Source organism: Alosa pseudoharengus, unplaced genomic scaffold, assembly GCF_046254945.1.
Source record: "Alosa pseudoharengus isolate Yale_2024_CS ecotype anadromous, Long Island Sound unplaced genomic scaffold, YU_APseudo_1.1 YU_APseudo_1.1_scf_17, whole genome shotgun sequence".
NCBI lineage: Eukaryota > Metazoa > Chordata > Actinopteri > Clupeiformes > Clupeidae > Alosa > Alosa pseudoharengus.
Genome location: NW_027468640.1, coordinates 22,090,839 through 22,109,358, shown reverse-complemented (window position 1 = coordinate 22,109,358; position 18,520 = coordinate 22,090,839). Strand labels below are relative to the sequence as shown.

At 41.7% G+C, this 18,520-nt stretch overlaps 1 protein-coding gene across 1 annotated transcript in view; it reads right to left on the bottom strand.

The window, feature by feature from the left end:
* LOC143127056 (tenascin-X-like) overlaps window positions 1-18,520 on the bottom strand; it is a 61,969-nt gene that overhangs the window by 732 nt on the left and 42,717 nt on the right. The window contains exons 25-33 of the mRNA XM_076288358.1: window positions 16,910-17,188; window positions 15,520-15,789; window positions 12,808-13,086; window positions 11,418-11,687; window positions 8,706-8,984; window positions 7,316-7,585; window positions 4,604-4,882; window positions 3,214-3,483; window positions 502-780 (exon numbers count right to left, since the gene is read on the bottom strand). Coding sequence (XP_076144473.1) covers window positions 502-780; window positions 3,214-3,483; window positions 4,604-4,882; window positions 7,316-7,585; window positions 8,706-8,984; window positions 11,418-11,687; window positions 12,808-13,086; window positions 15,520-15,789; window positions 16,910-17,188 — 2,475 coding nt within the window. The remainder of the gene's footprint in view (window positions 1-501; window positions 781-3,213; window positions 3,484-4,603; window positions 4,883-7,315; window positions 7,586-8,705; window positions 8,985-11,417; window positions 11,688-12,807; window positions 13,087-15,519; window positions 15,790-16,909; window positions 17,189-18,520) is intronic.

Genomic DNA, 18,520 nt, shown 5'->3' with positions numbered 1-18,520 from the left:
TTAGCAAAAAATCTGAATTGGGTCACATTTAACTGATGGTGTAAACGTACCCAAAGACAATTATAACCTTTTTGACATGAAATTCACATATCACAAGACTAAGTCTATCTCTTGGGTAGGACAGCAGCACCCATGTTTGAGTCTGATCTATGGAGATTTAACAAACCACATCTCTTTTCCCTCACTCATTTCCTGTTCTATCAAGACTAGAAGGGTCCAAAATACCACTTCAAAAAAGCCTGCCTCTGGTAAAAGATGACAGATTAGCAAAGTATGTACATAAAATGTTTGTGCATACAGCCAGTAAACTCAACTTTGCCAATATATTATTTGTTCATACTACATATGAATCATTCCCAGGACTCTGTAATATGTTATATTCAAAGAGCAAAAGCCTCAGCAAAGATGAACACATTTGGCAGTTTGACACTAAAGTGCAAAATGACGCCAGTCGGGTGATTGAGAAGACCTGCCCTTTCTTTTTATCACAAGAGTTCTCACCTGTACGAACTTCTTTTTTCGCAGGTTCACTCATTTCCCCATCCTTAAGCTTAGTGCAGACAGTGCAGACACTGAGACTATAGTTGATGTATGGCTTCAGGCCTGTGATGTCTGCACTGCAGGACTCTCTAGAGATGATCTGTGGTTCAGACCCTCCACTTTGGTAAGAGATCTGGTAGGAGTGTGGAGTCTTTTCCATCCCATGTGGTGGGCTCCATGTGAGATGAACAGATGTTGGAGTCACTGAAGCCACTTTGAGCTGCTCCGGGACTGACACCGCTGTAATAAAAAAAAAGAGTTGAGAAAATCTGACATATAATTCACATATCACAAGATCATCCAGTCTGATTGGAGTTTGAATACGTAAGGGATAATGGATGACACGGTGGTCTGTCAACAGAAAATAATGCACGGTCGAGGTTGCAATGCGGCCTGACGCGCAGCGGAGGGCTGTTTAAACCTCATAAGTGCATTATGTAGGCTAATGGATAACGGCCACCGAGGTGTGCTGTTATACGGAATTAATGGACGAGGGGCAAAGAACTCCACGACGCGCAGCGGAGTCCGCCCGAGTCAATTAATTCCGTATAACTGGACACACCTCGAAGGCCATTATCCCGCTTATCACCCGGTTGCCACTGTAAAGCCATGCCTTTATAGCACGCAAAGGAAACACACGGTTCCGTTTAAAAAGAAGCCCACTAGTTCAGCTTGTTGTACAACTTTCGTTGGCCCTATAACAGCGATAGCATGGACAGTTTGCTTGTTTACAGTTGATTCCATTGTTGCGAAGCCTGCCTCCAGGCTCAACCGTCGTCCTACCATGGTTATTATAGTTACCATTCATAAGCATTAACCCATTTACTCCTAAAATGCCTGCTAAAAACGCCTATAGAATCCTATGGCATTCTAGACTAAATAACCTTATTTCCTGAGGGTTTTCTGAAAACATACAAAAAATTGTCAACGTCTACCAAAATTTAATATCTAAGCGTCTGTAGCACCTAGAAACATGAAATAAAAATCATGCTGCGCTACGCAGCATCCAGCGGGAGGGTCAATGTTGCGTCATGCAGCATCCAGCGCGAATGGGTATTATGGAAGGGCGATTAAACTTTTTTTTACCAGATCTACTTCATAGGTGTCCCGTTATTCGGAATTAAACGCCACCCCGCCAGCCAATCAGAAAAGAGTATTTCTTCTCTCCGGGTGATCATTTCTTTTAACAGACCACCGTGGAGTCCATTATCCCGCTCATTCCACTGTTGCCACTTTAGTTTTGTTCATTTACTATTATAATTTAAACGCTTTAATCGCTAAAACTGTCTTGTTTGTAGAACTACTTTTTCCCGACACATATCAACTTATTTCTCAACTTGTAGGACAAACTGCCGTTACTAGTTCTGAATGGATAGTTGCTATGGCCAAAGGCCAGTTGTTAGTTCCATCTCTCCCGTTGTCAGCGGGCATATCCTCAGGAATCTTTGAAACATCACTATTTTACTCAGCCTACTGCCATCCAACTACCTAAAAGCCACCTCCGTCATATGCTAAATGTTGCTATGTTCTGAACGTCTGTATTTTAAGGCTTGGATGCAACGTGACAATTAATTTAAACTTCACAACGAGTTTGGACAATTTAATAAACAAGTGTGGCCAAAACAATGGATCTACGTCAAAGGTGTTCAAATAACATATGTTAATACACATTCTTAACTACGCAGGACAATGGGAAATTCAACCAAGCAGTGGAATAAACACAATTATACCATGGTCTAGGTTGAAAAGGGTGTCGTTTAAAAAGTGATATACTACACCTATGAAGTAGATCTGGCATATCATATCAATGCAAAGCATATCAATGCTTATGAATGGTAACTATAACAACGATAGTAGGTTGAGCCTGGAGGCAGGCTTCGCAACAATGGAATCAACTGTAAACAGCTGAAAAAACGAACGATTTTAGCTCTAAAACTCATTTAGTATTAATAATAGATTTCATAATTATTTATTTCGTAAGTGACCATGGTATAAACGGGATAATTCCCTTCGATGCGTCCATTATCAGAAATAAATTAACTTCGCAGAAGCAACCGTCCGACGCGAACACGCCTCCGTGTCGTCCATTTATTTCTGATAATGGACACCTCGTCGGGCATTATCCCTTACATAACCCTGTCTCTGGGGGGAGCTGCAGCACAGTGGTAGCAGCGCCACATCCAGCGCTGCATACACACTCAGTGTCCACAGTGACCCAGATTTGAGTCTGATCTGCGGTCATTCCTAAACCCACTCCCCTTCTCTCCCTCACTCACTTTCTGTCTTATCAAATTAAGACTACAAGAGCCCAAAAATATAACTTCAAAAAAAGCCTGCCCTTGTTAAAAAATGACAAAGTAGCAAATTATGTCTATAAACTGTGAATACAAGCCTCAGATGTGTGAGGAGTCCCAGTCTTGACTGCATTCAACTTTGCCCATAAACTATTTGTTCATACTATATATGAGGGAATTCCAGGACTGTTTTATTTAATTTACTAAACAGGCAAGGACCTCATCAAGGATGAAAACATTAGGCACAGAGCCATATAAAGGTACCTTTATATGGCTCTGATTAGGCAGTTTGACACTAAAGTGTCCAGTGAAACCAGTGCTTGTCAGGTAGTGGGTGGGCTAAGAACTTGCCCTTGTTTTCTATCAGAATAACTCTCACCTGTATGAATCATTTGTTTTGCAGGTTCACTCATTGCCCCATCCATAAGCTTAGCGCAGACGCTGACCACATAGTCGCTGCATGGCTCCAGGGATTCAATGATAGTGCTGCATGAATGTCTAGAGAAGGGCTTTGACTCAGACCTTCCGTCGTGGTAAGAGATCTGGTAGGATTCTGGAGTCTGATCCATCCCATGTGGTGGGGTCCATGTGAGATTAGCAGATGTTGGAGTCACTGAAGCTACTTTGAGCTGCTCTGGGGCTGGCACAGCTGTAAGAAAAAATACAGTAATAAAGGCTGCATTTGCACTAGCAGGGCTTGAGGTACAGCTGTTTTGGACTGTCTGTTTACATCTGTTCATGTTCACATAGTTCACTAATTTGCTTAACACTTATGAAAACCCACATGCACATCAGAGGGATTTTGGTCACGAAGATGAAAGCAAACATACAGACGGCACTGCAAATGCACAAAATAACACAAGCTTGCATTATTAGGCTCTCAGTGGCTAGTTGTTAACTACCATTTCCGAATTATCTCAAGTCCGCAAAATGCACTGCCAGTTTTATTTTAAGGGTGAAAAGAAAGTTGAGAGCCCTTACTCCACCTTTTCCATCTCCGTTTTTAATTTCACAGTTCTGCCAGTTGTGCATGTGAAAGCATTGTTATGTGTAATGTTAATGTCAAAAGGTAAAAGATGTGCAAGTTGAAAATGACAAGGAATATTCAATCTGCCCGTTTAGACAGCAGTCACATTGGCACATATCTGCTTCATATCTGATTTATTTCCATATATGAATGAGGCCTGAAGCAGATCTGAAAATGTCAGAATCCATGTGCTTTTTCCCTGTTAACATGTTCAAGCTGCACATCGGAACTGTGCCACAAATTAGCAAAAAATCTGAATTGGGTCACATTTAACTGATGGTGTAAACGTACCCAAAGACAATTATAACCTTTTTGACATGAAATTCACATATCACAAGACTAAGTCTATCTCTTGGGTAGGACAGCAGCACCCATGTTTGAGTCTGATCTATGGAGATTTAACAAACCACATCTCTTTTCCCTCACTCATTTCCTGTTCTATCAAGACTAGAAGGGTCCAAAATACCACTTCAAAAAAGCCTGCCTCTGGTAAAAGATGACAGATTAGCAAAGTATGTACATAAAATGTTTGTGCATACAGCCAGTAAACTCAACTTTGCCAATATATTATTTGTTCATACTACATATGAATCATTCCCAGGACTCTGTAATATGTTATATTCAAAGAGCAAAAGCCTCAGCAAAGATGAACACATTTGGCAGTTTGACACTAAAGTGCAAAATGACGCCAGTCGGGTGATTGAGAAGACCTGCCCTTTCTTTTTATCACAAGAGTTCTCACCTGTACGAACTTCTTTTTTCGCAGGTTCACTCATTTCCCCATCCTTAAGCTTAGTGCAGACAGTGCAGACACTGAGACTATAGTTGATGTATGGCTTCAGGCCTGTGATGTCTGCACTGCAGGACTCTCTAGAGATGATCTGTGGTTCAGACCCTCCACTTTGGTAAGAGATCTGGTAGGAGTGTGGAGTCTTTTCCATCCCATGTGGTGGGCTCCATGTGAGATGAACAGATGTTGGAGTCACTGAAGCCACTTTGAGCTGCTCCGGGACTGACACCGCTGTAATAAAAAAAAAGAGTTGAGAAAATCTGACATATAATTCACATATCACAAGATCATCCAGTCTGATTGGAGTTTGAATACGTAAGGGATAATGGATGACACGGTGGTCTGTCAACAGAAAATAATGCACGGTCGAGGTTGCAATGCGGCCTGACGCGCAGCGGAGGGCTGTTTAAACCTCATAAGTGCATTATGTAGGCTAATGGATAACGGCCACCGAGGTGTGCTGTTATACGGAATTAATGGACGAGGGGCAAAGAACTCCACGACGCGCAGCGGAGTCCGCCCGAGTCAATTAATTCCGTATAACTGGACACACCTCGAAGGCCATTATCCCGCTTATCACCCGGTTGCCACTGTAAAGCCATGCCTTTATAGCACGCAAAGGAAACACACGGTTCCGTTTAAAAAGAAGCCCACTAGTTCAGCTTGTTGTACAACTTTCGTTGGCCCTATAACAGCGATAGCATGGACAGTTTGCTTGTTTACAGTTGATTCCATTGTTGCGAAGCCTGCCTCCAGGCTCAACCATCGTCCTACCATGGTTATTATAGTTACCATTCATAAGCATTAACCCATTTACTCCTAAAATGCCTGCTAAAAACGCCTATAGAATCCTATGGCATTCTAGACTAAATAACCTTATTTCCTGAGGGTTTTCTGAAAACATACAAAAAATTGTCAACGTCTACCAAAATTTAATATCTAAGCGTCTGTAGCACCTAGAAACATGAAATAAAAATCATGCTGCGCTACGCAGCATCCAGCGGGAGGGTCAATGTTGCGTCATGCAGCATCCAGCGCGAATGGGTATTATGGAAGGGCGATTAAACTTTTTTTTACCAGATCTACTTCATAGGTGTCCCGTTATTCGGAATTAAACGCCACCCCGCCAGCCAATCAGAAAAGAGTATTTCTTCTCTCCGGGTGATCATTTCTTTTAACAGACCACCGTGGAGTCCATTATCCCGCTCATTCCACTGTTGCCACTTTAGTTTTGTTCATTTACTATTATAATTTAAACGCTTTAATCGCTAAAACTGTCTTGTTTGTAGAACTACTTTTTCCCGACACATATCAACTTATTTCTCAACTTGTAGGACAAACTGCCGTTACTAGTTCTGAATGGATAGTTGCTATGGCCAAAGGCCAGTTGTTAGTTCCATCTCTCCCGTTGTCAGCGGGCATATCCTCAGGAATCTTTGAAACATCACTATTTTACTCAGCCTACTGCCATCCAACTACCTAAAAGCCACCTCCGTCATATGCTAAATGTTGCTATGTTCTGAACGTCTGTATTTTAAGGCTTGGATGCAACGTGACAATTAATTTAAACTTCACAACGAGTTTGGACAATTTAATAAACAAGTGTGGCCAAAACAATGGATCTACGTCAAAGGTGTTCAAATAACATATGTTAATACACATTCTTAACTACGCAGGACAATGGGAAATTCAACCAAGCAGTGGAATAAACACAATTATACCATGGTCTAGGTTGAAAAGGGTGTCGTTTAAAAAGTGATATACTACACCTATGAAGTAGATCTGGCATATCATATCAATGCAAAGCATATCAATGCTTATGAATGGTAACTATAACAACGATAGTAGGTTGAGCCTGGAGGCAGGCTTCGCAACAATGGAATCAACTGTAAACAGCTGAAAAAACGAACGATTTTAGCTCTAAAACTCATTTAGTATTAATAATAGATTTCATAATTATTTATTTCGTAAGTGACCATGGTATAAACGGGATAATTCCCTTCGATGCGTCCATTATCAGAAATAAATTAACTTCGCAGAAGCAACCGTCCGACGCGAACACGCCTCCGTGTCGTCCATTTATTTCTGATAATGGACACCTCGTCGGGCATTATCCCTTACATAACCCTGTCTCTGGGGGGAGCTGCAGCACAGTGGTAGCAGCGCCACATCCAGCGCTGCATACACACTCAGTGTCCACAGTGACCCAGATTTGAGTCTGATCTGCGGTCATTCCTAAACCCACTCCCCTTCTCTCCCTCACTCACTTTCTGTCTTATCAAATTAAGACTACAAGAGCCCAAAAATATAACTTCAAAAAAAGCCTGCCCTTGTTAAAAAATGACAAAGTAGCAAATTATGTCTATAAACTGTGAATACAAGCCTCAGATGTGTGAGGAGTCCCAGTCTTGACTGCATTCAACTTTGCCCATAAACTATTTGTTCATACTATATATGAGGGAATTCCAGGACTGTTTTATTTAATTTACTAAACAGGCAAGGACCTCATCAAGGATGAAAACATTAGGCACAGAGCCATATAAAGGTACCTTTATATGGCTCTGATTAGGCAGTTTGACACTAAAGTGTCCAGTGAAACCAGTGCTTGTCAGGTAGTGGGTGGGCTAAGAACTTGCCCTTGTTTTCTATCAGAATAACTCTCACCTGTATGAATCATTTGTTTTGCAGGTTCACTCATTGCCCCATCCATAAGCTTAGCGCAGACGCTGACCACATAGTCGCTGCATGGCTCCAGGGATTCAATGATAGTGCTGCATGAATGTCTAGAGAAGGGCTTTGACTCAGACCTTCCGTCGTGGTAAGAGATCTGGTAGGATTCTGGAGTCTGATCCATCCCATGTGGTGGGGTCCATGTGAGATTAGCAGATGTTGGAGTCACTGAAGCTACTTTGAGCTGCTCTGGGGCTGGCACAGCTGTAAGAAAAAATACAGTAATAAAGGCTGCATTTGCACTAGCAGGGCTTGAGGTACAGCTGTTTTGGACTGTCTGTTTACATCTGTTCATGTTCACATAGTTCACTAATTTGCTTAACACTTATGAAAACCCACATGCACATCAGAGGGATTTTGGTCACGAAGATGAAAGCAAACATACAGACGGCACTGCAAATGCACAAAATAACACAAGCTTGCATTATTAGGCTCTCAGTGGCTAGTTGTTAACTACCATTTCCGAATTATCTCAAGTCCGCAAAATGCACTGCCAGTTTTATTTTAAGGGTGAAAAGAAAGTTGAGAGCCCTTACTCCACCTTTTCCATCTCCGTTTTTAATTTCACAGTTCTGCCAGTTGTGCATGTGAAAGCATTGTTATGTGTAATGTTAATGTCAAAAGGTAAAAGATGTGCAAGTTGAAAATGACAAGGAATATTCAATCTGCCCGTTTAGACAGCAGTCACATTGGCACATATCTGCTTCATATCTGATTTATTTCCATATATGAATGAGGCCTGAAGCAGATCTGAAAATGTCAGAATCCATGTGCTTTTTCCCTGTTAACATGTTCAAGCTGCACATCGGAACTGTGCCACAAATTAGCAAAAAATCTGAATTGGGTCACATTTAACTGATGGTGTAAACGTACCCAAAGACAATTATAACCTTTTTGACATGAAATTCACATATCACAAGACTAAGTCTATCTCTTGGGTAGGACAGCAGCACCCATGTTTGAGTCTGATCTATGGAGATTTAACAAACCACATCTCTTTTCCCTCACTCATTTCCTGTTCTATCAAGACTAGAAGGGTCCAAAATACCACTTCAAAAAAGCCTGCCTCTGGTAAAAGATGACAGATTAGCAAAGTATGTACATAAAATGTTTGTGCATACAGCCAGTAAACTCAACTTTGCCAATATATTATTTGTTCATACTACATATGAATCATTCCCAGGACTCTGTAATATGTTATATTCAAAGAGCAAAAGCCTCAGCAAAGATGAACACATTTGGCAGTTTGACACTAAAGTGCAAAATGACGCCAGTCGGGTGATTGAGAAGACCTGCCCTTTCTTTTTATCACAAGAGTTCTCACCTGTACGAACTTCTTTTTTCGCAGGTTCACTCATTTCCCCATCCTTAAGCTTAGTGCAGACAGTGCAGACACTGAGACTATAGTTGATGTATGGCTTCAGGCCTGTGATGTCTGCACTGCAGGACTCTCTAGAGATGATCTGTGGTTCAGACCCTCCACTTTGGTAAGAGATCTGGTAGGAGTGTGGAGTCTTTTCCATCCCATGTGGTGGGCTCCATGTGAGATGAACAGATGTTGGAGTCACTGAAGCCACTTTGAGCTGCTCCGGGACTGACACCGCTGTAATAAAAAAAAAGAGTTGAGAAAATCTGACATATAATTCACATATCACAAGATCATCCAGTCTGATTGGAGTTTGAATACGTAAGGGATAATGGATGACACGGTGGTCTGTCAACAGAAAATAATGCACGGTCGAGGTTGCAATGCGGCCTGACGCGCAGCGGAGGGCTGTTTAAACCTCATAAGTGCATTATGTAGGCTAATGGATAACGGCCACCGAGGTGTGCTGTTATACGGAATTAATGGACGAGGGGCAAAGAACTCCACGACGCGCAGCGGAGTCCGCCCGAGTCAATTAATTCCGTATAACTGGACACACCTCGAAGGCCATTATCCCGCTTATCACCCGGTTGCCACTGTAAAGCCATGCCTTTATAGCACGCAAAGGAAACACACGGTTCCGTTTAAAAAGAAGCCCACTAGTTCAGCTTGTTGTACAACTTTCGTTGGCCCTATAACAGCGATAGCATGGACAGTTTGCTTGTTTACAGTTGATTCCATTGTTGCGAAGCCTGCCTCCAGGCTCAACCGTCGTCCTACCATGGTTATTATAGTTACCATTCATAAGCATTAACCCATTTACTCCTAAAATGCCTGCTAAAAACGCCTATAGAATCCTATGGCATTCTAGACTAAATAACCTTATTTCCTGAGGGTTTTCTGAAAACATACAAAAAATTGTCAACGTCTACCAAAATTTAATATCTAAGCGTCTGTAGCACCTAGAAACATGAAATAAAAATCATGCTGCGCTACGCAGCATCCAGCGGGAGGGTCAATGTTGCGTCATGCAGCATCCAGCGCGAATGGGTATTATGGAAGGGCGATTAAACTTTTTTTTACCAGATCTACTTCATAGGTGTCCCGTTATTCGGAATTAAACGCCACCCCGCCAGCCAATCAGAAAAGAGTATTTCTTCTCTCCGGGTGATCATTTCTTTTAACAGACCACCGTGGAGTCCATTATCCCGCTCATTCCACTGTTGCCACTTTAGTTTTGTTCATTTACTATTATAATTTAAACGCTTTAATCGCTAAAACTGTCTTGTTTGTAGAACTACTTTTTCCCGACACATATCAACTTATTTCTCAACTTGTAGGACAAACTGCCGTTACTAGTTCTGAATGGATAGTTGCTATGGCCAAAGGCCAGTTGTTAGTTCCATCTCTCCCGTTGTCAGCGGGCATATCCTCAGGAATCTTTGAAACATCACTATTTTACTCAGCCTACTGCCATCCAACTACCTAAAAGCCACCTCCGTCATATGCTAAATGTTGCTATGTTCTGAACGTCTGTATTTTAAGGCTTGGATGCAACGTGACAATTAATTTAAACTTCACAACGAGTTTGGACAATTTAATAAACAAGTGTGGCCAAAACAATGGATCTACGTCAAAGGTGTTCAAATAACATATGTTAATACACATTCTTAACTACGCAGGACAATGGGAAATTCAACCAAGCAGTGGAATAAACACAATTATACCATGGTCTAGGTTGAAAAGGGTGTCGTTTAAAAAGTGATATACTACACCTATGAAGTAGATCTGGCATATCATATCAATGCAAAGCATATCAATGCTTATGAATGGTAACTATAACAACGATAGTAGGTTGAGCCTGGAGGCAGGCTTCGCAACAATGGAATCAACTGTAAACAGCTGAAAAAACGAACGATTTTAGCTCTAAAACTCATTTAGTATTAATAATAGATTTCATAATTATTTATTTCGTAAGTGACCATGGTATAAACGGGATAATTCCCTTCGATGCGTCCATTATCAGAAATAAATTAACTTCGCAGAAGCAACCGTCCGACGCGAACACGCCTCCGTGTCGTCCATTTATTTCTGATAATGGACACCTCGTCGGGCATTATCCCTTACATAACCCTGTCTCTGGGGGGAGCTGCAGCACAGTGGTAGCAGCGCCACATCCAGCGCTGCATACACACTCAGTGTCCACAGTGACCCAGATTTGAGTCTGATCTGCGGTCATTCCTAAACCCACTCCCCTTCTCTCCCTCACTCACTTTCTGTCTTATCAAATTAAGACTACAAGAGCCCAAAAATATAACTTCAAAAAAAGCCTGCCCTTGTTAAAAAATGACAAAGTAGCAAATTATGTCTATAAACTGTGAATACAAGCCTCAGATGTGTGAGGAGTCCCAGTCTTGACTGCATTCAACTTTGCCCATAAACTATTTGTTCATACTATATATGAGGGAATTCCAGGACTGTTTTATTTAATTTACTAAACAGGCAAGGACCTCATCAAGGATGAAAACATTAGGCACAGAGCCATATAAAGGTACCTTTATATGGCTCTGATTAGGCAGTTTGACACTAAAGTGTCCAGTGAAACCAGTGCTTGTCAGGTAGTGGGTGGGCTAAGAACTTGCCCTTGTTTTCTATCAGAATAACTCTCACCTGTATGAATCATTTGTTTTGCAGGTTCACTCATTGCCCCATCCATAAGCTTAGCGCAGACGCTGACCACATAGTCGCTGCATGGCTCCAGGGATTCAATGATAGTGCTGCATGAATGTCTAGAGAAGGGCTTTGACTCAGACCTTCCGTCGTGGTAAGAGATCTGGTAGGATTCTGGAGTCTGATCCATCCCATGTGGTGGGGTCCATGTGAGATTAGCAGATGTTGGAGTCACTGAAGCTACTTTGAGCTGCTCTGGGGCTGGCACAGCTGTAAGAAAAAATACAGTAATAAAGGCTGCATTTGCACTAGCAGGGCTTGAGGTACAGCTGTTTTGGACTGTCTGTTTACATCTGTTCATGTTCACATAGTTCACTAATTTGCTTAACACTTATGAAAACCCACATGCACATCAGAGGGATTTTGGTCACGAAGATGAAAGCAAACATACAGACGGCACTGCAAATGCACAAAATAACACAAGCTTGCATTATTAGGCTCTCAGTGGCTAGTTGTTAACTACCATTTCCGAATTATCTCAAGTCCGCAAAATGCACTGCCAGTTTTATTTTAAGGGTGAAAAGAAAGTTGAGAGCCCTTACTCCACCTTTTCCATCTCCGTTTTTAATTTCACAGTTCTGCCAGTTGTGCATGTGAAAGCATTGTTATGTGTAATGTTAATGTCAAAAGGTAAAAGATGTGCAAGTTGAAAATGACAAGGAATATTCAATCTGCCCGTTTAGACAGCAGTCACATTGGCACATATCTGCTTCATATCTGATTTATTTCCATATATGAATGAGGCCTGAAGCAGATCTGAAAATGTCAGAATCCATGTGCTTTTTCCCTGTTAACATGTTCAAGCTGCACATCGGAACTGTGCCACAAATTAGCAAAAAATCTGAATTGGGTCACATTTAACTGATGGTGTAAACGTACCCAAAGACAATTATAACCTTTTTGACATGAAATTCACATATCACAAGACTAAGTCTATCTCTTGGGTAGGACAGCAGCACCCATGTTTGAGTCTGATCTATGGAGATTTAACAAACCACATCTCTTTTCCCTCACTCATTTCCTGTTCTATCAAGACTAGAAGGGTCCAAAATACCACTTCAAAAAAGCCTGCCTCTGGTAAAAGATGACAGATTAGCAAAGTATGTACATAAAATGTTTGTGCATACAGCCAGTAAACTCAACTTTGCCAATATATTATTTGTTCATACTACATATGAATCATTCCCAGGACTCTGTAATATGTTATATTCAAAGAGCAAAAGCCTCAGCAAAGATGAACACATTTGGCAGTTTGACACTAAAGTGCAAAATGACGCCAGTCGGGTGATTGAGAAGACCTGCCCTTTCTTTTTATCACAAGAGTTCTCACCTGTACGAACTTCTTTTTTCGCAGGTTCACTCATTTCCCCATCCTTAAGCTTAGTGCAGACAGTGCAGACACTGAGACTATAGTTGATGTATGGCTTCAGGCCTGTGATGTCTGCACTGCAGGACTCTCTAGAGATGATCTGTGGTTCAGACCCTCCACTTCGGTAAGAGATCTGGTAGGAGTGTGGAGTCTTTTCCATCCCATGTGGTGGGCTCCATGTGAGATGAACAGATGTTGGAGTCACTGAAGCCACTTTGAGCTGCTCCGGGACTGACACCGCTGTAATAAAAAAAAAGAGTTGAGAAAATCTGACATATAATTCACATATCACAAGATCATCCAGTCTGATTGGAGTTTGAATACGTAAGGGATAATGGATGACACGGTGGTCTGTCAACAGAAAATAATGCACGGTCGAGGTTGCAATGCGGCCTGACGCGCAGCGGAGGGCTGTTTAAACCTCATAAGTGCATTATGTAGGCTAATGGATAACGGCCACCGAGGTGTGCTGTTATACGGAATTAATGGACGAGGGGCAAAGAACTCCACGACGCGCAGCGGAGTCCGCCCGAGTCAATTAATTCCGTATAACTGGACACACCTCGAAGGCCATTATCCCGCTTATCACCCGGTTGCCACTGTAAAGCCATGCCTTTATAGCACGCAAAGGAAACACACGGTTCCGTTTAAAAAGAAGCCCACTAGTTCAGCTTGTTGTACAACTTTCGTTGGCCCTATAACAGCGATAGCATGGACAGTTTGCTTGTTTACAGTTGATTCCATTGTTGCGAAGCCTGCCTCCAGGCTCAACCGTCGTCCTACCATGGTTATTATAGTTACCATTCATAAGCATTAACCCATTTACTCCTAAAATGCCTGCTAAAAACGCCTATAGAATCCTATGGCATTCTAGACTAAATAACCTTATTTCCTGAGGGTTTTCTGAAAACATACAAAAAATTGTCAACGTCTACCAAAATTTAATATCTAAGCGTCTGTAGCACCTAGAAACATGAAATAAAAATCATGCTGCGCTACGCAGCATCCAGCGGGAGGGTCAATGTTGCGTCATGCAGCATCCAGCGCGAATGGGTATTATGGAAGGGCGATTAAACTTTTTTTTACCAGATCTACTTCATAGGTGTCCCGTTATTCGGAATTAAACGCCACCCCGCCAGCCAATCAGAAAAGAGTATTTCTTCTCTCCGGGTGATCATTTCTTTTAACAGACCACCGTGGAGTCCATTATCCCGCTCATTCCACTGTTGCCACTTTAGTTTTGTTCATTTACTATTATAATTTAAACGCTTTAATCGCTAAAACTGTCTTGTTTGTAGAACTACTTTTTCCCGACACATATCAACTTATTTCTCAACTTGTAGGACAAACTGCCGTTACTAGTTCTGAATGGATAGTTGCTATGGCCAAAGGCCAGTTGTTAGTTCCATCTCTCCCGTTGTCAGCGGGCATATCCTCAGGAATCTTTGAAACATCACTATTTTACTCAGCCTACTGCCATCCAACTACCTAAAAGCCACCTCCGTCATATGCTAAATGTTGCTATGTTCTGAACGTCTGTATTTTAAGGCTTGGATGCAACGTGACAATTAATTTAAACTTCACAACGAGTTTGGACAATTTAATAAACAAGTGTGGCCAAAACAATGGATCTACGTCAAAGGTGTTCAAATAACATATGTTAATACACATTCTTAACTACGCAGGACAATGGGAAATTCAACCAAGCAGTGGAATAAACACAATTATACCATGGTCTAGGTTGAAAAGGGTGTCGTTTAAAAAGTGATATACTACACCTATGAAGTAGATCTGGCATATCATATCAATGCAAAGCATATCAATGCTTATGAATGGTAACTATAACAACGATAGTAGGTTGAGCCTGGAGGCAGGCTTCGCAACAATGGAATCAACTGTAAACAGCTGAAAAAACGAACGATTTTAGCTCTAAAACTCATTTAGTATTAATAATAGATTTCATAATTATTTATTTCGTAAGTGACCATGGTATAAACGGGATAATTCCCTTCGATGCGTCCATTATCAGAAATAAATTAACTTCGCAGAAGCAACCGTCCGACGCGAACACGCCTCCGTGTCGTCCATTTATTTCTGATAATGGACACCTCGTCGGGCATTATCCCTTACATAACCCTGTCTCTGGGGGGAGCTGCAGCACAGTGGTAGCAGCGCCACATCCAGCGCTGCATACACACTCAGTGTCCACAGTGACCCAGATTTGAGTCTGATCTGCGGTCATTCCTAAACCCACTCCCCTTCTCTCCCTCACTCACTTTCTGTCTTATCAAATTAAGACTACAAGAGCCCAAAAATATAACTTCAAAAAAAGCCTGCCCTTGTTAAAAAATGACAAAGTAGCAAATTATGTCTATAAACTGTGAATACAAGCCTCAGATGTGTGAGGAGTCCCAGTCTTGACTGCATTCAACTTTGCCCATAAACTATTTGTTCATACTATATATGAGGGAATTCCAGGACTGTTTTATTTAATTTACTAAACAGGCAAGGACCTCATCAAGGATGAAAACATTAGGCACAGAGCCATATAAAGGTACCTTTATATGGCTCTGATTAGGCAGTTTGACACTAAAGTGTCCAGTGAAACCAGTGCTTGTCAGGTAGTGGGTGGGCTAAGAACTTGCCCTTGTTTTCTATCAGAATAACTCTCACCTGTATGAATCATTTGTTTTGCAGGTTCACTCATTGCCCCATCCATAAGCTTAGCGCAGACGCTGACCACATAGTCGCTGCATGGCTCCAGGGATTCAATGATAGTGCTGCATGAATGTCTAGAGAAGGGCTTTGACTCAGACCTTCCGTCGTGGTAAGAGATCTGGTAGGATTCTGGAGTCTGATCCATCCCATGTGGTGGGGTCCATGTGAGATTAGCAGATGTTGGAGTCACTGAAGCTACTTTGAGCTGCTCTGGGGCTGGCACAGCTGTAAGAAAAAATACAGTAATAAAGGCTGCATTTGCACTAGCAGGGCTTGAGGTACAGCTGTTTTGGACTGTCTGTTTACATCTGTTCATGTTCACATAGTTCACTAATTTGCTTAACACTTATGAAAACCCACATGCACATCAGAGGGATTTTGGTCACGAAGATGAAAGCAAACATACAGACGGCACTGCAAATGCACAAAATAACACAAGCTTGCATTATTAGGCTCTCAGTGGCTAGTTGTTAACTACCATTTCCGAATTATCTCAAGTCCGCAAAATGCACTGCCAGTTTTATTTTAAGGGTGAAAAGAAAGTTGAGAGCCCTTACTCCACCTTTTCCATCTCCGTTTTTAATTTCACAGTTCTGCCAGTTGTGCATGTGAAAGCATTGTTATGTGTAATGTTAATGTCAAAAGGTAAAAGATGTGCAAGTTGAAAATGACAAGGAATATTCAATCTGCCCGTTTAGACAGCAGTCACATTGGCACATATCTGCTTCATATCTGATTTATTTCCATATATGAATGAGGCCTGAAGCAGATCTGAAAATGTCAGAATCCATGTGCTTTTTCCCTGTTAACATGTTCAAGCTGCACATCGGAACTGTGCCACAAATTAGCAAAAAATCTGAATTGGGTCACATTTAACTGATGGTGTAAACGTACCCAAAGACAATTATAACCTTTTTGACATGAAATTCACATATCACAAGACTAAGTCTATCTCTTGGGTAGGACAGCAGCACCCATGTTTGAGTCTGATCTATGGAGATTTAACAAACCACATCTCTTTTCCCTCACTCATTTCCTGTTCTATCAAGACTAGAAGGGTCCAAAATACCACTTCAAAAAAGCCTGCCTCTGGTAAAAGATGACAGATTAGCAAAGTATGTACATAAAATGTTTGTGCATACAGCCAGTAAACTCAACTTTGCCAATATATTATTTGTTCATACTACATATGAATCATTCCCAGGACTCTGTAATATGTTATATTCAAAGAGCAAAAGCCTCAGCAAAGATGAACACATTTGGCAGTTTGACACTAAAGTGCAAAATGACGCCAGTCGGGTGATTGAGAAGACCTGCCCTTTCTTTTTATCACAAGAGTTCTCACCTGTACGAACTTCTTTTTTCGCAGGTTCACTCATTTCCCCATCCTTAAGCTTAGTGCAGACAGTGCAGACACTGAGACTATAGTTGATGTATGGCTTCAGGCCTGTGATGTCTGCACTGCAGGACTCTCTAGAGATGATCTGTGGTTCAGACCCTCCACTTTGGTAAGAGATCTGGTAGGAGTGTGGAGTCTTTTCCATCCCATGTGGTGGGCTCCATGTGAGATGAACAGATGTTGGAGTCACTGAAGCCACTTTGAGCTGCTCCGGGACTGACACCGCTGTAATAAAAAAAAAGAGTTGAGAAAATCTGACATATAATTCACATATCACAAGATCATCCAGTCTGATTGGAGTTTGAATACGTAAGGGATAATGGATGACACGGTGGTCTGTCAACAGAAAATAATGCACGGTCGAGGTTGCAATGCGGCCTGACGCGCAGCGGAGGGCTGTTTAAACCTCATAAGTGCATTATGTAGGCTAATGGATAACGGCCACCGAGGTGTGCTGTTATACGGAATTAATGGACGAGGGGCAAAGAACTCCACGACGCGCAGCGGAGTCCGCCCGAGTCAATTAATTCCGTATAACTGGACACACCTCGAAGGCCATTATCCCGCTTATCACCCGGTTGCCACTGTAAAGCCATGCCTTTATAGCACGCAAAGGAAACACACGGTTCCGTTTAAAAAGAAGCCCACTAGTTCAGCTTGTTGTACAACTTTCGTTGGCCCTATAACAGCGATAGCATGGACAGTTTGCTTGTTTACAGTTGATTCCATTGTTGCGAAGCCTGCCTCCAGGCTCAACCGTCGTCCTACCATGGTTATTATAGTTACCATTCATAAGCATTAACCCATTTACTCCTAAAATGCCTGCTAAAAACGCCTATAGAATCCTATGGCATTCTAGACTAAATAACCTTATTTCCTGAGGGTTTTCTGAAAACATACAAAAAATTGTCAACGTCTACCAAAATTTAATATCTAAGCGTCTGTAGCACCTAGAAACATGAAATAAAAATCATGCTGCGCTACGCAGCATCCAGCGGGAGGGTCAATGTTGCGTCATGCAGCATCCAGCGCGAATGGGTATTATGGAAGGGCGATTAAACTTTTTTTTACCAGATCTACTTCATAGGTGTCCCGTTATTCGGAATTAAACGCCACCCCGCCAGCCAATCAGAAAAGAGTATTTCTTCTCTCCGGGTGATCATTTCTTTTAACAGACCACCGTGGAGTCCATTATCCCGCTCATTCCACTGTTGCCACTTTAGTTTTGTTCATTTACTATTATAATTTAAACGCTTTAATCGCTAAAACTGTCTTGTTTGTAGAACTACTTTTTCCCGACACATATCAACTTATTTCTCAACTTGTAGGACAAACTGCCGTTACTAGTTCTGAATGGATAGTTGCTATGGCCAAAGGCCAGTTGTTAGTTCCATCTCTCCCGTTGTCAGCGGGCATATCCTCAGGAATCTTTGAAACATCACTATTTTACTCAGCCTACTGCCATCCAACTACCTAAAAGCCACCTCCGTCATATGCTAAATGTTGCTATGTTCTGAACGTCTGTATTTTAAGGCTTGGATGCAACGTGACAATTAA